This window comes from Rhincodon typus, chromosome 3, assembly GCF_021869965.1.
Source record: "Rhincodon typus isolate 14 chromosome 3, sRhiTyp1.1, whole genome shotgun sequence".
In the NCBI taxonomy this organism is placed as follows: domain Eukaryota; kingdom Metazoa; phylum Chordata; class Chondrichthyes; order Orectolobiformes; family Rhincodontidae; genus Rhincodon; species Rhincodon typus.
Window position 1 is genome coordinate 97,567,245 of NC_063334.1, and position 21,139 is coordinate 97,588,383.

Here is a 21,139-nt window from a genome sequence, read left to right on the forward strand (position 1 = left end):
GGGATTTTGCTGATGATTACACTATGTTCGGCATATTTGCCATTCCTCGAGTACGGAAGCAGTCCATGTCCAAATGCAGCCAAGACCTGGACAATGTCCAGGTTTGGTTTGACAAGTGATGCAAGTGCCAGGAAATGACCATTTACAACAAAGAGAATGCAACCATCATGCCTTGACATTTAAAAGGCATTATCACTGAATTCCCCACCTAACATTTGGAAGGTACCATTAACCTGAACTGGACTATCCATGTAAATAGTATGGCTACAAGACCAGATCAGAGGCCAAGAGTCTTGCAGAAAGTAATTCACTTGCTGGCTCCCCAAAGCCTGCCCACGATCTAAGGCACCGGGAGGGTGATAGAATTCTCCCCATGTCTGGCTGAGTGTAGCTCCAACGATACTCAAGAAGCTTGGTACCATTTGGACAAAGTAGCCCAACTGATTGGCACCATATCCATGAATATTTACCCCTCAAACAACTCAAACTCATCAAGACTCACTTGATGGTACCTGCCAAACCTATGATGACTAACAATGTTGAAGGACAATAGCAGATGTGAACACCACCACCTGCAAGTTTCTCTCCAAGCCATTCACCATTCTGACTTGGAAATATACTCCTGTTCCTTCTGTGGCACTGGGTCAAAATACTTGAACTCACTCCCTAATGGCAATGTGCTATAGGTACACGGACAGCAGCAGTTCAAGGAGGCACTCACACCACTTTAAGGGGCAACTTAGCAATGGGAAAAAACATCACACCTCATGATTGAATAAAAATTCACTGAATCCACTGAAATGGAATTCAATACAGGCACAAATAATGTGAGCATTTGACTAAACAGTCATTGAACATGATTCAAATCAGATTAAGAAAACATTCGCATTCCTTCCAAAGACAAATACTAAATAGTTGAAACCGTGGCCAATTAAGTTAGAGATGTTTTACCTCTGGGCTTCGGAGTATGAATAAGCATTCTTCAATTGGTCGTGGTTCTAATGGCAACTCGATATCCAGCTCTTCAGGTGTTCCTGAAGATGAAGAGCTGGGAGGAGTGAAGTCTCCCAACACAAAATTTGCTTTTGATGAATCATTGACCAATTTTGGTATTGTAAATGCAATAGGCTTAATGACTTCATCTGCAGAAAAAGGTACCTGCGATTAGTTTGAAATAGAGCAACCGTAATACAAGTCAATTGTCTCATTCCAAACAAAAATTATAAACTTGTACGGATGAACGCAATATTTGTAATAAGAAGAACTGTATAAACCCAAAGTGAAAATATAAGCCTAGGACAAGCTCAAAAGTATAATCCGTGTACTATCACACAATTTTCAATGGCTAGATTAAGAATCCAAAGAATTTTACTAGTATAAGAATTTGAATTCAGTCAAAAATATGAAAGTACAAAACTGGTTAAGAACTCAACAAATTCATTAATGTATTGTAGGAAAGGAAATCTGCCACCCTTAGACTAGGTTGCTCACATTCCGGTCCCTTAATTATGGTGAATTCCATTTTGGTGCATAGCAACTGTAACAAGCATATTTAAAAATTTATACCTGTATTTTCTTTACTAGTTGGTTCCTCATCTGCTAGACATGATTGGAATCTGGTAGTTCCAGTATTATTCATGCAGCTATCGGTATTCTTTTTCTGTACTACCAATGAGAAAGACGACTGAGTTTCCGCCTTCTCAAAGAAGATGTATTTGATAGCAAGAAAGAGTGCTAGACCAAGAGTAATTACTTGTTCGATATCCATGCTGACCATCCTGTGACAGGTGAAACAAGAAACAGAAAACATGCATTAACCTGTAGGATTGTTTCTTTTGAGTTTTACTGGGCTACAAATTCAAATGTTTGCTTTGTCCAATACAGTTAGAATAGTGCATCCAATCATACAATAACTTTTGGAAAGGAAAAGTACAGTCACCGGGATAATCCCTAGTTTTAAAAAAAGGATCCTAGTTACAGTTATAAAGGAATATTTAGAAAATTCTCCCCCGCTTCTAGCCAGCACCCAGGTGATGTGAACGAAGTCAACAAAACTAAATGGCTTCCTTGAGTTTTACCAAAAGGTTATTTCAACAAGGTATGTTGGGAAAACCTGATAGCTAATGTGTAAAACAAGACACCAAATTTGTCTCCCTGCTGATAGTAAGACCTGGGGAATTCATGTGGCAAGAGTAGACTCTCTGTATGCTTTCAGGAACTAGCATGTTGAACTAGTTCCTGAAGAAGACAACGTCATAGAAAAAGGTTGACAAAATATTACTAATGTATATGCTTGGGTTACTATTTAAGAGATCAGAGGAGTGTCTATGGACATAGACATGCAATCATTGTGCTCCAGTGCACCATTGTGCCACACATGTTTAAACAGACGAAGTTAGCCTTCTTCCTGTCGATTTACAATGATGACAAGTTTGGAGGTTTTATGGCTTCAGAGCAGGATTTTTTTTTTTTTTTTTAATTAAGTAAAATTACTTCTTGCCCCAGCTTCCAGTTTCTCCCTTCAAAATATCCACATACAACCCTGAAAAAAAAACTGAATTTTGAATCACAACAAATCAAACAGAATAAGAATCCCAGAATACTCTGTCGAAAATTTATTGGTGGTTTCTCCCAAATTGGATGGCCAATACATTAACACATGTTATGGAGTCTACATTAACTTTTAGCAAAGCTTTCGATAAAGGTTGTGTCTCAATCTGGTCAAGAAAGTAAGATCACATTGAATCTAACCTGGAAATTTGCCCTGGATCCTGAGTTGGCTGAGAGTTTAGAAGCAGGGAGTTTTGTGAAAGGGATGTGGAAGTGTGACTGGAAATCAGTTCCTACTGGAAGTTCCACAGGGCTGAGCTAAGAGCCTTGCTGCTGGAGGTCTATTTGAATGATTTGGATTTAAATATAGGGTATAAATATAGATTAAGTTCACAGATAATATAAACATTGGCAAAGTTGTAAAGAGGAAGGAGGATAACCGTCAGGTGGGCAGAACAGTAAGCAGTGGAATTCAACCCGAAAAAAAAAACTGAGTTAATATACTTGGTGAGGGCTAACAAGGCAACACTATGAATGGTAGTACCCTGGAAAGTACTGAAGATCATAAAGGCTTTAGCACGTATATCAACAGATCTCAAAAGGTAGCAGCGCAAGTAGATAAAAAAGGTGGTTAAAGAGGTTTCTAGGATACCTGTATTTATGAGCTTTGGCAGAGAATAAAAGGAGCAGGAAGGCTATACTAGAGCTGTATAAAATGTTGGTTAAGCCACAGATAGAGCTCCGCATGCAGCTCTGATCACATTATAAAGAAGGATGTGATTGCATTAGAGAAAGGCTGCAAAGGATGCTAGGATGCTGCCAGAGTTGAAGGGTCTGACATGAGGAACGATTGGATACGCTAGGATCGTTTACCTTGGAGTAAAGGTTTAGAGGGTCCCAAAGGAAGGTTCATTGCATTGAGAGGGTCATAAATAGGGCGAATTGTAGAAAAATATAAATAACCAGAGCTTTGGCTCAGCCCAAGAGGAAGAACACCAAGACAGTTAAGGAAAAAACATTTTTTCTCCAAAAATAATTGTGGGAGTTTGGAACTCATTGCCTGAAAAAGGGCGGTTGAATCAAACTCATTACAACGTTTAAGTAGTACTTAAACTTCACTTGCCTCTCGGGTTATGGGCCAAGAGCTGGAAAACTGAATTAGTGTAGTCACGTATTAGACGACCAATGCGGACATAATGGGCAGAATAGCTTCCTCCTGTACTATAAATGTTTGAGTATTTGAGTGAAATTAAAGTTACCTTAAAATACCAATATTAAAATTACTTTGTGCAAGTAACTTCCACATTTGCATCCATGAATAGCCACTTCAGGCAATGACAGTAAAAGAATATTTTAAAGTGACAATTATTGGCATAAATGTTCAGCTACCTGGAAAGATAGAATTGCCAGAGAGGTACACTGGGATCAATTCTTTTCGGCATACTTCCATCAATGCTTGTGCCAGACTTGGGCATTTCTAAGGTGTTTTCCTGTGAAGATGGTTCTGCTATCCAGCGACTATGAGCATGAACTAGGACTAGTCCTAGAGACTGTGATCCCAAAAAGAAAAATCCATACTTCATTTTTGTTGTTCAAATTACACAGTTCAATAACTTGTCAATTAACAAACTACAAATTCAACAGACCAAATTGACAGTATAACATTTAAACATCCAGAAAACTGGATTGATGGAGTCACTTCCCCACAATATTTTAGAATAATGGTATAATATTTCTAGAAACACATAATTGTTGCAAGACATAAAAATTCAATTGTGCAGTGCTCAAAGTTATTAATTCCACACTTTATACAGCAGACGCATTTCAATACTGACCATGATGACTTTCACTCTCTGTGTCACAGGATTGGGTTTGTTATCTTCTTCTTCCTCCAAGACACGAGCAAAATGACCAAGCTGCCAAATTGGACGACCCTCACGACTTTCTCGGGAAAGCTAAGAAGAAATGTAATGGTTAACGATCTTGAAAAGAAAACATATAGTTTCCTGAAAACTGAACATATTGGATGGTGGGGCAGACTGGAGGCTCCACATTCATACGATCGTGACTGATCCGACTGTAACCTCAAATCCACATTACTGCCTACTCTTACTAAATTTTCATGCCATGTTTAACAAGAATCAACCTAACGCTGCCTTTAAGAAAAAAGGCTCTTTTTTTTTCAGAAAGACAAGCTCTAAAAACATTATGCCTAATCTGTTTTAAAATGGGCAACCGCTAATTTTAAACAATGACCTATAGCTCTACACTCTCTTGGAAGGAAAAAATCATCCTCTCCACATCCATCTTGTGGAGCACCCCAAGGATTTTATTTTTTCAATGAAGATGTCTCTTGCTATTCTAAAATTTAGCAGTTACAAGACTAGTATGTCCAGCCTTCCAATGCGTTTATATCCTTCCTTAAATAAGGTGATCAATACTGTGCACAGTACTCCAGATGTGGAGTCCCCAACACTCTGTATAACTAAAGCATAACCTTCCCACTTTCGTATTCGATTCCCCTTACGATAAATGATAATATTCTATGAGTCTTCCCAATTACTTGTTGTAACCATATACTAACCTTTTGAAATCCATGTACAAGGACATCTAGATATATCTCTCTGCAATCTCCCACCTTTAAGATAAGTTTTTTTATTCCTCCTGTAACAATGCAGCTTCACGTTTTCCCAAATTATATTCCATTTGCCACATCTTTGGCCACTCATTTAACCAATGTCTTTTTAGATTCCGTTATGTCTTCTTCACAATTTACTTTTCTACCTACCTTTGGATTGTCAGCAAATTTGGTAACCAAACTTTTTATCCCTTCCTTCGAGGGATTTATATTATGAATAGTTGCAGCCCCAGTGATACAGCACTCAATACATCTTGCCATACTAAGAAAAACCCATTTAAATCTACTGTATACTACCTGATGGTCATCCAACTAAGATACCTCTTAACTATGAAGATTTATTTTCCACAATAACTTTTGATGTGGCACCTATCAAATACCTCCTGGAAGTCCAAATAACATGTTCCAGGATGTTATCTCCTCAAAAAAACTGAGATTGGTTGAGCACGATTTTGCTTTCACAAATCCATATCAACGCTCCCAAATTATCTTGAACTTATTTAAGTGCCCTGCTTTAACTTTAATAAATCTTAATTACAGTTTAATAATTTCCTGTGACAGATGTTACGCTAACTGCCCTGCAGTTTCCTGTCTCCATCCCCTGTTGAATGGAGGGCAGTAACTCTCACTAGCCACTTCTCCAAGACACTAGGTTGAAATCCATTAGAATGCAGGCAACAGCTCTAACAATTTACCCAGTACCACTTCTCAAGTGAAGATGATTTTCTTAAGTTCTTCCCTCCCTCCCATTTCCTCATCTATCACTGCTACAGAGATGTTACTTGTATTCCTATTAGGAAAGACTGTTGAAAAATACCTGTTCAATTCATCTCTCTCTTACTTTCCATTATTAATCCTCCAGTTTGATTTTCTAGAGGGCCAATGCTCACCAAGTTATTTATTGAAACTTGGTGTTTTTAAAAATATTTCGGGCCAACTTTTTCTCGTACTCCAATTACCCCTTTAACTTTAAGCACAGGTCACATCTCGTTATGGCGTGCTACTTCGTACTTAATTTGTAAGCTAAAAAGGGTTTCCAACTTTTTTTGAAAGAAAAAATCCAACTCTGCAGCCCTCAATAATTACACATTAACAGCCAATAATATCCTGTTAAACGCAGTATTGAAAAGATTTTGAACTTCATGCTTACCTCCAATACAAGGGAGACGCAAGCTGGGAAAAATGTCATAAAGACAAAGTAGTTTGCCAAAACAGACATGCATCCAAAGCAGCACATGATTTCCAATTGTCGCACGCCTAAAATGTTAAAAACAGAAGTTAATGGACCTTTCCTGCTACTGATCAATTTAATATTCTCACCTTCCACATAGCAAAGAGTACACTTTGTGGCTTGGTTTGTTACTTTAGCTGTGAATTCAGCTATAACCACCCAGGTCTTCTGCACCGCCACTAAGACATGCTGAGAGCAGTTACTCACTTGATGGAAGTGCAGTTTCAAATCCTCATTCAGCCACAAAAATGGAACAACTGAACGTCACCGCAAAACCCTTCTTAAACTTTAAATTTCCAACTTCCTGTAAAACTAACAGGTGGTGTGTGCAAGGATGTAGATTTCATGCGACTTACCAGACATAGTACCAACACCTATCACAAGACATTCCACAAGAGCATCAAGAGTGAAAGTGGGACCCAGAATGGCCATTCCACGTGCAATATTTTCCCTTACTTCATCCTGTTAAACAAAGTGCGTACTCGGATCAGCTCACAGGATATTTAAGGATTGCATACCTGTTTGCAAACACTTCTGAACTCAAAGGCAAATAAAGTAAATAGATTCAATGCACATTTTTAAAAGATAACTATGAAGAATTACATTGTGTTAAATGCAGTTGACAAAATAGAGGAACGACAAACCAGCTCAGCGAGCCAACCAACCTCAACATGAGGTGCTATAGTCCTGTAGAGTCATAGGGCATAGAAACAGACCCTTCAGTCCAATTAGTCCCAAACTAAACTAGTCCCATCTGCCTGCTCCTGGGCCATATCCCTCCAAACATTTCTTATTCATCTACTTATTTAAATGTCTTTTATCATTGTAACTGTACTCACATCACCACTTCCCCTGGAAGTTCTTTCCACACATGAACCACTCTGTAAAAAAAGAATTGCCCCTCATGACTTAAAATTTTCTCCTCTCACCTTAAAAATATACCCCTAGTCTTGAAACATGCCCACCCTAGGGAAAGGTCACCTGCCATTCACCTTATCTATACCCCTCATGACCTTATAAACCTCTATAAAGGTCACCCGTTAACCTCCTACTCTCCAGTGAAAAATTTCAGTCTATCCAGCCTCTCCTTATAACTCAAACCCTCCATTCCCTGCAACATCCTGGTAAATCTTTTCTGAACCCTCTCCAGCTTAAGAATATTCTTTCTATGATAGGGAGACCAGAACTGGACACAGTACTCCAGAAGAGACCTCACCCACATCCTGTACAACCTCAGCATAATGTCCCAACTCCTATACTCAAAGGTCTGAGTAATAAATGCCTTCTTAACCACCCTGTCTGTGTGATACAAATTTCAAAAAATTATGTACCTGAACCCCTAGGTCTCTCTGTTCAACAATACTACCCAAGGCCCTGCTTTTAATTTTGTAAGTCGTGTCCTTGTTTGTTTTATGCAATACCTCGCATTTATCCAAATTAAACTCCATCTCGCTGTTCTATAGTTGGGCTCAAATGAAAACTATTTTGACCACTCAGAAGATGCATTGACAAAACCAGAGCATGAAATAGCCTTTTGTTTCCTTGCTGGGGGGTGGCTAAGACAATCAAGGTGTGCCTGTAGTGTCCATCAAGGACAGAGTATTCCATTAGTTAGGAACCTGGTGCACAGTGACAATATACTGTTTGCATAATGCGCTGGGGCAATTCAGCAAGGCCCCTTCAATGCTACCTGCTAAACCTGTATTGTCTTATCACCTTGAAAGACAAGGGCAACAGATCAACAAGAACACCATAGAGTCATAGTCGTTCACAGGATCTTCAGCCCAACTTGTCCATGCTGCCCAGTTTTCACAAGTTTCACCAGTTGCAAGTTCCCCTCTAAGTCTCGCACCTTCCTGATCTTGGAAACAGAGTCATACAGAACGGAAACAGACCCTTTGGTCCAACCAGTCCATGCCAAACATAATCCCAAACTAAACAAATCCTGCCTACCCTCTCCAGGCCCATATCCCTCCAAACCTTTCTTATTCATGTACTTATCCAAATGTCTTTTAAGCTTTGCAATTGTACCCATATCCACCATTTTCTCAGGAAGTTCATTCCACATGCAAACCACACTCACTGTAAAACAAAAAAAAATTATCCCCTCATGTCTTTTTTAAATCTCTCTCCTCTCACTGTAAAAATGTGTCCCCTAGTCTTGAAATCCCCCATCCTAGGGAAAAGGCACCAACCTTTAACCCCATCTATACCCCTCATGATTTTATAAACCTGAATAAAGTCACATCTTGACCTCTTGCGCTCCACTGAAAGAAAGTCCCAGCCTTTCTTAATAACTCAAACCTTCCATACCTAGCAATATCCTAGTAAATCTCTTCTGAACCCTGTTCAATTTAATAATATCCTTCTTATAAGAGGGAGACCAGGACTGGACACAGAAGAAAAAAAAGGAAAAAAAAAAAAGGCTTCATCGGAGGCTGCACTGATGATGTTACCCAGCATTGTAACGAAACGTCTGCGGAACAACAAACCAGCTCGGCGAGCCAACCAACCTCAACACCCACAATCCATGCTACAAATCTACTCCAAGACTTCAGAAAATAAAGAGCTATAATGTCAACAATTAGTTCTCCTACCCATTGGTGCAATCATCATACGTTTCTCAAAAACAATGAAAAACATTTACTTTGAAATCAAATTTAGCTCAAGGGATGATTTAAGAATACGAGAACAAAACAGGAGTGTCGACCAACATAGCCTGTCAAATGTGCACCACCATTCAATAGGATCTTTGGCCTCAACTCCACTTTCCCACTTGCTCCTCATTTCCCTTGATTCCCTGTTCAAAGCACCAAAATCCTGTCTCAGCCTCAAATAGATTGCAAGATGAAGCATCCACACTACGCTAAAGACTTATAATTCTTTAAGTGTACTATTTTCTCCTCATCTCGATCCTAAATGATTAGCCCCTTATCCTGACAAAGTCCCAATTCTAAATTCCCCAGACCAAGAGAAACATCCATACCGTATTTATTCTGTTAAACCTCAATCTATGTTTCAATTAAATAACGGGAGGTTCCACTACTGATCATTGAGACACTCCATTATTCACAGCCTGTCAATTTGAAAATGACCTATTTATGTCAACTCTTTGCTTCTCGTCCATTAACAAATCCTTTAACCATGCAAATATTAAATTAACTCCATAAACCCGCAACTTGTACATCAGCCTTTGGTGTGGCACCTACTGAATGTCTTTTGAAAATCCAAATACAGTAAGAGTGAAGATGACAAATGGTACACAAATGTAAAAAATAGGAACAGGAGAGGGCCATTCAATATTATCATACTACCAAAATGTCAGCCTTCATGGGATATCTGTCTTCACGTAGGTAAGACTCAAGTACAGGAGCAAGGATACCTTGTTGTGATTAGAACAGGGCCTTACTATCCACACCTGGGAGTACTGTGCATTTTGGTCACCCTATTGGAGGATGAATGTTCTGACTATGGAGGAAGTGCAACACACGTTTGCCAGACTGATTCCTGAGCTAGCAGGACTGAGGTATGAAGATAAACCAGACCAGTTAGGACTGCATTCACTGAAATTTAGAAGGTGAGGAGGGTGTGAGCGTGCCAAGGGGAATCTTAGATCTAAGAAATTTGAATAGGACTAGAGAGATTAAATGCAAAAGGATGTTTCTTACAGACTAAGGTAGGCCACTTACAACTGACAGAAATTTCTTCACTGACACTGGCATGCTGATGTCGATCACAGTACATCAGAAGGGCTGTGTGCACAGCTTAAAAGGGAACATTGCCCAGACAGTGGTCAGCCTGCGGAATGCTTTGCCACTGAAGCAGTTGAGGCCAAAATGCTGAATGTTTTAAAGGGGCCAGATATAGGTCTTGTGGGGAGGAAGTGGGAACAGGCTGTAACAGACTCTTTGGTCCAATGGAGTGGGATGATCAGTGGTGATTGTCGTGATTGACGGAACAGGCTCGAAAATTTCTGGTCCTATTTTCCATGCTTTGAGTCATTTACTCTATTATTGCAGTGTCAGAAAACTGGTAAGTTTATCAAACAAGATATCCCATTTGTAAAACCATGCTAACTTTGATCGTTATTAATTGCTCCGTAATCCACTATCTTGATTATACTTCAGAAAAAAAACATTTCAAGTCTACACATATTGCCTGAGTGGCTTGGAATCAAATACCAAATGCATGTTGGGAGACACTGGAAGTGAAATTCAACAAATAGTAACAACGTAAACTACCTACAAGATACACTGCAGCAACCACCCAAGCTTCTCACAAACCTGGGCCCTCCACCACCTGAACGACAAGGGTTGATGCAGCTAAACATAGCCACCTGCAGTTGACCTCCAAGTTACACACTGCATGTCTTAGAACTTCACTGATCATTCTTTCAGTCTTTCCATTCAAAAACCTGCAACTCCCTCCTAACACTGGGTGCACCTACATCCCAAGTACAGCAGCAGTTAAGGTGACACTTCGACACCACTTTTAATGGCAATCAATTTGGAGAAACAGCACATAAGGCTACAGTGAAAAGGCAGAAGGATGGCATCAGGTTTAAGAACTTAGAGCCCATGCAGACTCAATGGGTCAAACGGCCTCCTTCTGCACTACAACAATTCTGTGGTCAAGGATGGGTAGTAAACACTGGCCCAGCCAGTGATGCATATATCCCATGAACAAGTAATTTAAAAAAAACCCACATAGCATGCTATACAGTGTACCAGTCATTAAAGTGAATGAAAAGTGCCACAGGAACATAGAGTCTGCCACATAAGCAGCATCCCATAGTGCTGCTCATCTCCAGAGAAATGGTGCAAGTCCCACTGTGCCCACTAGAAGCTATGCTACGCAAATTAGTTTTTCCTCAATTATATTTCTTTGTAATGAGGCCCCAACCTGGATTTAAAAACACTGCCTGAATCCAGTTTTTATTCAATATCACTTAAAAAGATTCTCAGTCAGACAATTGCAACACAGTACCTGGCAGTTGGAGCTCAGTGCAAATTTGGCCAGGGCACTGGCTTTGGATAGATCAATTAGCAGCAAGAAGAAAGGCAAGGCTTCACTGTGAAGAAATATTAATTTAGAGTTACTCTTGGTATAAATATTCCTGTGAAACCCATTAAAAAAAACTTAGCCATTTTGAATCCTTCAGTTAGAGGACAGAATGTCACCAGTGGGCAAAATGTGTATTCCACAAATGGCAATGGCTGCATGATCAGTTGTTAATTCTAAATGTCAGTTTGATTTTTTTTTTTAAAAACAGCAAATAAAGATATTCAGCAATAGAGGCTAAAGTATATGGAGTTAGACCACAGATCAGCCAAAATCTCATTAAATGGCAGAACAGACTTGAGGGACTAAATAGCCTACTCTTGCTCTTATTTTTGCTCATGGAATTCGGCATACGTCAGCCAGCCATTGAGGGTATGTTGCATTTGAAATGCCATTGTTTGGACAAGGTGTTAAAATGAAGGCGTGTTTGCCTTCTTTCATTATTCCAACATCCAGGCAATTCTCCTGGTGTACAGGACACCAGTAATCTCTGAATCAACATGTGAATGAATAAAACTGGTTATTTACTACTTCATTGCCTTTGAAGACCTTAAATTTTCACAAGTTGACTGTCACATTTTCTACACAACTCTCAATAAGCTATGAAACACTTTAGAACTTACAAAAGTCGTGAATGACAGTAAATAAGTGTCAATTCATTTCATATTGTCTACTTACTTGCAAGTGTAGCTATTGGTCACTTAAGAGGTCAAAAGGTTGGACATTCTATTCACTATTGAACACAATCTGGTCTTTTGCTAAATGTAATTTTATTATACGAGTGCAAATGGTAGCCCTAAAAAGGTACAGCTACACAATCATGACATGAATGTATTAGCATATCCAAACATACCCCATGCAAAGTGTTGAACTGTGGATCATCATACTCACTTGAGGCCAGTTAGTTCTTTATCCAGAAAATGAATTACAACAGTGCTAAAAACAAAGCTGGAGAAAATGGTGAAGAGACCAGCAATCCCTAAAAGAATAAATTTAAGCCAACATTAAATTGCATAATTACACCATATAAACAGGCATATATAAACAAATGCAAGTGTCAGCTGCATTCAAGGACATGCACTCAGTCACTGACCTAGCATATACTTGGAACCAAGTTGTCGGAGGTTCTGGAATTGGAAGTATATGTACAAGATTGCTAAGCAGCGCGTGATGGTCAGTATTATGATATCACTACTTAATATCTCCTATGAAAACAAAAATCACAAGAGTGAAATTTGGTCAACACAAACAATTAATAGTCAGTTAAAGGACAAGATATGCTAATGAGCTCTTTATCGTAAGGCATTGAAAGCTAGCATACAATTTAGCAAAGAAATTCAGGAATCAGACTGTTAGCTGTTACTGAAAGGGGATTGGAGTACATGAGTAAAGAAATCGTTCTTCACTTGTACAGTAGCTGGAATTTTGTGCACAGACTCGTTCCCATGCCCAAGGAAGGACATACTTGCCAAAGAGGAGGTTTTCTTTTACATATAGTCAGTCATGGGATGGGAATGTTACTGACAGACCAGCATTTAATGCCCACCCCTAATTACCCCAAGAAGGTGGCAGTAATTTATGTAGTGTAGGTATACCCATATCATTGTTAAGGAGGGAGTTCCAGGATTTCAACCCAGAAATACTGAAGAAACAGAGATGCATATTTCCAAGTCAGTAAGGTGAGTGCATTGGAGATGGTGTTCCCATATAGCTGCTACCCTGGTCCTTCAAGGTGGAAAATCATGTGTTCAACACTATTGCATTGACAAGTATTTAGCATGATGATCATGGCATTGATTTCTGATTCCCAAAGTTGGTGCTGTGCACCAGACTTGAAGGTCCACACAGCTGCTAAGAAAATTAGAGGGAAAGCTGCTGACAATTCTCCAGGAACCCTTATATTCCGGGGATGTGCCAGAGGATCGGAAAACTGCCCATGTAACATCTTTATTTAAACAGGATAGTTGACAAAAAATTTGGGTAACTATAAGCCAGCTAGGTTAACATCGGTTATTGCAAAAATATTTGTGTATTAGCTGAGCATTTAGAAATACATAATATAATCAAGCAGAGTCAGCATGGCTTCAAGAAGGAAGATGCCTGAAAAATATTTTAAGTAGGATAGATAAAGGGGAAGCAGCGGGTGCAATATATTTGGATTTTGAAAAGACATTTGATGAGGTACCACATTAGCTTGTTTGAAATAAGAGCCCATTGTACTGGAGTCATATTGGCATGAAGAGACGATTAGCTAACTGATAGAAGAGAGAGTTAGGATAATATTGCCATCTTAAAAATGGCCCCAGAGTGCCTAGGGATCAGTTCTGGAGCCAGAATTATTTACAACATACACTCATTATCATTGAAGTCATGAATACAAGAATAGCCAAGTTTGTGGTAGGCAAGGCAGCAAATAGTGAGAATCAGAGTCTGTAGAGGGATGTAGACATGTTAAACAAGTGGGCAAAAACGTGGCAGATGGAATATAATGTGGGGAAACGTGAGGCTGTGCATTTGGCAGGAGGAATAAAGGAGCTGAATATTATTTAAGTGGAGAAAGACTGCAGAAAGCTACAGAGGGATTTGGTAAAAGTATTTGTCCATGAATGACCAAAAGTTAACAATGTTCATCAGGTAACAGGGAATGCAAATAGAATGTTGGCTTTTATTTCAAAAGGGAATACAGTTGAAAAGTAGGAGGTTTTGCTAGAAACCACACAGGGCACTAGTCAGGCCACAGCTGGAATACAGTGAAAGCTCTGCGCCCCTTATGTGAGGAAAAATATGCTGTATTGGAGATAGCCCAGAGAGGGTTCACTAGACTGATATTAGGTATGGAGCAACTGTCTTATGAAGAGATATTTGGTAGATTGGGCATGTATACATTGTAACATGGAAGAATGAGAGGTGGCCTTGTTGAAACATACAAAATTCTTACAGGACTTGACAGGGTAGATGTAGAAACGCAGTTTCCCTCTGTAGGAGAGGATCTAGGACCAGAGGGTACGATCTCAGAATAAGGGGTTGCACATTTAACACAGGAGGAATTTCTTCTGAGGGTTAAGCATCTGTGGAATTATTTACCACAGAGAGCGTCAAGGCTCGTACATTAAGAATAATTAAGGCTGAGATAGGCAGATTTTTAATCATTAAGAGTTACGGGGGGGGGGGGTGGTGGCGGCGGTAGGAAAGTGGAGTTGGAGTTGATGATTATCAATTCAGCAAAATCTCATTGGAAACAGAGATCTTGCTCTACCATTCAAATTTCAACCCTTCTCACATTAAACTGATCTATCTCTGATTCTTTACATCCGTTTATCGATTTCACAGTTTCCATTTGAGGACAGGCTGTCCACCAATATCCGTTATAAACCCACTGACTCAGTTACTTTGATTACACCGCTTCACACCTTGCTTCCTGCAAGGATGCCAGTCTCAGTCTCATCTATGCTCATAATGAGGCCTTCTACCAGAATGCTTCTGAAATGATCTTTTTCCATAACACAGGATCCTCAACCCAACTGTGGTTATCAGGTTGGACTCAGCTGAAGACTATCTCTGCACTTTTGCCCTCACCTCTTTCCAGAACAATGTGGGGGTCCCTTTGTCCTTAAAATTTCCATCCCACGAGTCTCCACATTCAAAAAAAGAATCATCCTCTGTCAATTCCACCACCTACAGCACAAGTTGCCAAACAACTTCTCCTCCCTTCAACCATCAGCATTCCACAGGCACCATTCCCTCTATGACACCCTGGTCCACCCCTCTATCATTCTTAACACTTCCTCACTCACCCACCCATGATATCATCCCACGTAATTGCAGATGTCACACTTGCCCACCCACCTCCTCACTGCTCAAGGCTTCAAACACCTTCCAAGTGAAGCAACGTTTTACTATTTTCCCCCAAACCTAGTCTACTGCATTCGCTGCTCACAGTGCAGACTCCTTTACATTGGCAAGCAAACACAGCCTTGGTGACCATTTTGTGGATCACTTCCACTCTGTTGGCAGGAATGATTCTAACTTTCAGTTGATTGCCAATTCAATAAAACCCTTGTTCTAATGCCAATATTTTTATCCTGGCCTTGTCACAATGTTCCAACAGGCATAACGCAAGCGCAAGGAACACCACTGCAGTTTATGCTTAGCCACTTTACAGATGAGATCTAAACACTGAATTCCATAACTTCAGAAAGTGACCACATATTGTTTGGTCTCCACCTCTTATTCTGTCCTGCATCCTACAGCCTTGTCTTACTTGTGTCTTTAAAAAAAAAAGACAAGGAGGATTATTCCAATGTTGAACAACTGTTTAATTCCAGAAGATACCAAGGGAGCTATGTTCCAATGCAAGAGTCACAACAGGTTGGCGCCCACGTACAGCAAGTAGTGAATGTGAATGTGAATGTGAATGGAATGCTTTCCCTTGAGGGGAACTGAAAATTGAAGGAAATTATGCCTTTGTTGTACAGAGCATTAGTATTCAAGATACAGTCTCACCTTGTGCCATTTTAGTCTTCTTACCTAAGAACAGATGTAAACATATTACAGGCACAGGTCAAAGGAGCTTTATTAGATTGATACCTGGAATGTTCAAGTGGTCTTGAACAAATAAGCAGCTGTAATTGTTTTCACTAGCATTTAAAGGAACGAGCGGTGATTTGATTGAATTTTATAAAATCCTGAAATGGTCGTGACAAGGTGAATGTAGAAAGGATGTTTGGAGTAGTCCAGAACTAGGAATCACCGTAGTTTTTAGTAATTAGGTGTCACCTACCTAGGAGAGAGGGGACGGGAATTATTTTGACGGTTGTGTGACTTCAGAACTCTAAGATAGCGGAGGCAGGGCCATTGAAAATTTTTAGGGCAGAGATAGATAGGTTGGCAAGGGAATCAAGGTTATCAGGGAAAGATGAGACCATGGAATTCAGAACGAACAGACCACCCATGACCTTACTGAATGGCAAGGCAGATGTGAAGGGCTGAATAGCCTACTTCTGCTTCTAATTCTTTTCTTTGTATCTACATTTAGATGGATGCTTTGATTTCCACAAAGGAAGGGATGGATACGCACAAGTATCAAGTCTCACTCAACTTAGGAGTGAGGAAGGAATAAAATCTCGGTAAGGAAAAGATACTTATACTTGATCAGTATGTTATCTGTAATCTGTCACAGACAAAAAACATTTTACAAGGAATAACTAAAAGGCTTCTCTAACATAGAAATACAAAAAAAATGTAGACCATACAGAATGCAAAGGATTTTATGGGAACAACAAAAGCATTTGAAATTATTTACATTCACACCTTTCCAGAGTACGGTTAGTTTAGAAAGCAGCAACACCAAGTATTTTACTTAAAGTTTCACAGTAATTTAAATATATAGCTTTAAAACTACAGGGTTTAAATATTAAAGTGTAAATAACTCCTTTTACATAATCTTGAAAGAAGCTTCTTTAAATTGTGTTCAAAGCTTTTTGCACAACTCTACTGGTTTTCAATTATATTAGCAGATGTCCCTTGTGAAACCAGAATATAAAAACTGCTAAAGTCAGTCTAGCTTTAAAATGCTAACTAGATTATAAGGAGCCCAGGAGAGGGTAAATAGTTGTGGTAGAGTTCTTACCTCCTCAATCTTTGGACATTCAAAATTCCATCCACAAATCTGATTATTGCCAGTAAACATATTCATGGACATCATGCAAATAGTAATTGTGACTGTTCCGACAATCACCTCCCAAGGGTGGGAGGCAACAAAAAGCCCATGCATGCGGAACAGCCTGGACAGCATTTTTAATTTTACCTGTTTGGGAAGATAGAAAATTAGTAAAACATAACATTTTTAAAAAAAAAAAAATCATATTTATTGGCATCAATGATATTTGGAAGGAACCAGAAAGGAATTAAAAAGAAACCCCAAACAGAAACAGGCCATTCAGCCTGATTCCACTCAATAGGATCAGCCATGATTATATCTCAATGTTATATTCTCACTTTCTCTCCATATCCCTTGAGGCCTTAATATCTACAAATTTGTCAATTTTTTTTCTTGAACATACTCTTATGGTCCAGCCTGCAGCACACCCTGTGGCAGTGAAGAAATCTTCTTATCTCATTCTCAAGTGGCCTACCCTTTATTCTTAGGCTGTGACGCCAGGTCTGGATTCCCTAACCAGGTAAAGCCTCCTTCCTGCATCTAGTCTGTCTGAAATGTTTAAAATATTAAAAAGGGCAATCAGATCCCCTCTCATTCTTCTGAGCAGTACTTCAAATGAGCCTGTATTCACAAGTCTCTCTTCCTGCAACTGCCATTCCCAGTATCAGCCTCATTAACCAAGGCTGCCCTTCCTCCATAGGAGAAGCATGCCATTTTATTAGCCCCAAGCCCACGTGCTTTACTTCTGCCTACCAACCTCCTATGTGGGACCATACCAAAAGCCTTTTTGAAATCCAGATAAACCACATCACCTGGTTCGCTTTTATCTTTTCTACTAGCTACATCCTCAAAAAAAATTCCAGTGGATTAATTTTGCTTGCTTTCTCTTTCATAAACTTGTGGATACACTTTGTCAAATGCTTTTCAAAGTGTTCTCTTATCCCATCTTTTATAATAGACTAAATGTATTCCAGTTTGCTCAACTCTATTGATATTCTATAGTTCATAAGACAGAAATAGGCCAGCGTCTCAGCGAGATCATAGCTGATCAGGTAATTTTCAACACCACTTTCCTGCCTTTATCCCATGGCTTTAGATTACCTTGATGGATTGAAAAATCTGTATTTCTCAAACTTGTATATACTTAACAACCCAGCCTCATGGCCCTCTGCGATAAAGAATTCCATAGATTCATGACACTAAGAAGAAATCCCCCCTCATCTCCATCTCAACTTCTTCTTAGAGTGTTCTATCATTTAGAAAAAACATGGAATTCTTATTTTCTCCACAAGTTCCCAATTGATCAAGTGTATCCTAAGACATTGTGGGAAACTAGGGAAGAAATTGCAGGACTCCGAGCAGTGATATTTGTACCATCTATAGCCATGGGTGCGGTACCGGAAGACTGGAGGGTGGCTAATGTTGCACCCTTAAGAAAGGCTGCAAAGAGGTGCCTGGAAACTTAGATCAGCGAGTCTGACGTCAGTGGTGTGTAAATTGTTGGCGGGAATTCGGAGGAACAGGATTTACATGCATTTGGAGAGGCAAGGACTGATTAAGGATAGTCAGCATGGTTCTGTGCGTAGAAAATCATATCTCACAAACTTGAATGCGTTTTTAAGGATCTGACCAATAAAATAGATGAGGGCTGAGCGGTAGACATTGTCTACGTGGACTTTAAGGCCTTTGACAAGGTTCCGCATGATAGACTGGTTAGTAAAGTTGTATCACATGGGATTCAGGAACAGTTTGCCAATTGGATACAAAATTGGCTTAATAGTGGAGATAGAGGGTGGGGTGGACGATTGTATTTCAGACAGTTGTCGTGATGCAAAGATAACAATCTGTCTCTCAATATCAGCAAAAATAAAAACTAAAAAGTGCTGATCTTCGACTTCAGGAAGAAAAGGAGGTGGTCACATGCATCAATGGAACGGAGATGAACAGGTTCAACTACTTCAAGTTCCTGGGAGTGACAATAACCAACAATCAGTCCTGGACTACCCACGTAGATACAACAGTCAAGAAGGAACAACAATACCTCTTCATCCCCAGAAGATAGAAATTCAGCATGTCCATAAGAACCCTCACCAACTTTTACACATGCACCATATAAAGCATTCTATCTGCATGCATCACAGCTTGTTACAGCAACTGCTCTGCCCAGGACCATAAGAAACTACAGAAAGTTGAGATCACAGCCCAGACAATCACACAAGCCAACTGCCATCTATTTATTAAATCAAACTTCTCGCCACCGTGGAAAAGCAGCCAAAGACCTGTCCCACCCTGGTTATAATCTCTTCCGATCTCCCCTGTCAGGCAGAAGATACAAAAGCTTAAACACACATACCAACAGGTTCAAGAACAGCTTCTTCCCCACTGTTATTAGACTGCTTAATGACCTCTCAAATTTCAAATCTAATATGCTGATCTCACTTTTGTACACCTTCTGTGCAATCATAGCTTTGTACGCCTCACCCTGTGGTCTGTATGTCCTTGCATAATATGATCTGCCTGTACTGCATGCAAAAACAAAAAACTTTTCACTGTACTCAGGTACATGTGACTAAAATCGAATCAAGGATTGGAGGCTTGTGACCAGCGGTGTTACACAGAGATCAGCATCGGGTTCACTGTTGTTTGTCATTTATTTAATGATTTGAATGAGAATATGGGAACCATCGTTAGTAAGTTTGCAGATGACACCAAAGTTGGTGGTATAGTCAGCAGTAAAGAAGGTTATCTAAGATTACAAAGGAGTGGAGATAGTTTAATTTAAATTAAACGTGAGGTGTTGTATTTTGGTAATATGAACAAGGACAGGACTTACACAGTTAACGATAGGGCTCTGGGGAGCACTGTAGAATAGACAGACTTGGGAGTTCAGGTACATAGTTCATTAAAAGTTGCACCACAGGTAGAGACGGTGGTTAAGGTGGTGTTTGGCAGACTTGCCTTCATTGGTCAGACCGCTGATCTTAGGAGTTGAGACATCATCTGTGTGCAGGACGTTGGTGAGGCCACTTTTGGATTACTGCATATAGTTCTGGTCACCCCACCATAGGAAGTGTACTATTAAATAGGACAGGGTGCACAGAAGATTTCCAAGGATGTTACTGGGACTGAGGGTTTGAGTCATAAAGAGACAGAATAAGATGGGATGTTTTTCACTGGAGCATCGAGGGCTGACCTTATAGACGTTGAAAGGTGAATAGTAAAGATCTTTTCCCTAGGGTTGGAGATTTCTAAACTAGAGGTCATAATTTTAGGGTGAGAGGAGAAAGATTTAAAAAGGGGCCTGAGGGGCAATGTTTTTCTACGCAGCACGTGGTCTGCATGTGGAATGAGCTGCCAGAGGAAGTGGTAAATGCAGGTACAGTTACAACATTTAAAAGTCATTTGGACAGGTACATGAATAGGAAGGGTTTCAAATGCAGGCAAATGGAACAAGTGTCGTTTGGGAAACTTGGTTGGACCAAAGGGTCTGTTTCCATGCTGTAAGATTATTATGTACTTCCCATGCTGCAGCCTCTAATCTTGCTCTGAAATGATCAGCAAGAAACATGCAAGTTTGGCTTACCTGCCATCATAAGACCTTAAAGATAATGCAATATAAAATTTTCCTGCACCACCAAGTCTCTAACTTGCACAAAACAAGAGCTTTCTGGGACAGATAATTCCAAAGGGTTACCCATTAGAGTGAAAAAAAATTCATTCTCAACTCATCTTAATTAGCTCGCCCTTACTTTGCTTTCCTGGATCTAGGCTCTCCAACCAGGAGAGAATATCCCATTTTAATCTATCTTGTGGAGCCCTTGAAGATTTTTTTAAAAAATTCACTCGTGGGACGTGGGGGTCACTGGCTGGGCCAGCATTTCCTGTCCATCCTTAGTTACCCTTGAGAAGATGATGATAGAGTCTTCTTGAACCGCTGTAGGTAGACCCATAATGCTATTAGGGAGTGAATTCCAGGTTTTTCTAAAGTTCCAGTAAGATC

The 21,139-nt window shown here is 39.8% G+C and overlaps 1 protein-coding gene across 2 annotated transcripts in view; it reads right to left on the reverse strand.

Annotated features, from left to right (window-relative positions):
- hmgcra (3-hydroxy-3-methylglutaryl-CoA reductase a) overlaps positions 1 to 17,284 on the reverse strand; it is a 33,165-nt gene extending 15,881 nt beyond the window's left edge. The window contains exons 1-10 of one of the 2 annotated variants that reach the window (XM_048619457.1): positions 17,110 to 17,284; positions 12,574 to 12,685; positions 12,372 to 12,459; positions 11,406 to 11,490; positions 6,776 to 6,881; positions 6,339 to 6,445; positions 4,386 to 4,505; positions 3,940 to 4,100; positions 1,567 to 1,778; positions 952 to 1,142 (exon numbers count right to left, since the gene is read on the reverse strand). In XM_048619457.1, coding sequence (XP_048475414.1) covers positions 952 to 1,142; positions 1,567 to 1,778; positions 3,940 to 4,100; positions 4,386 to 4,505; positions 6,339 to 6,445; positions 6,776 to 6,881; positions 11,406 to 11,490; positions 12,372 to 12,459; positions 12,574 to 12,685; positions 17,110 to 17,274 — 1,347 coding nt within the window. In that variant the 5' untranslated portion in view covers positions 17,275 to 17,284. The remainder of the gene's footprint in view (positions 1 to 951; positions 1,143 to 1,566; positions 1,779 to 3,939; positions 4,101 to 4,385; positions 4,506 to 6,338; positions 6,446 to 6,775; positions 6,882 to 11,405; positions 11,491 to 12,371; positions 12,460 to 12,573; positions 12,686 to 17,109) is intronic. The other variant, XM_048619463.1, reaches the window with a different exon arrangement.
- Positions 17,285 to 21,139: the final 3,855 nt, after the last annotated feature.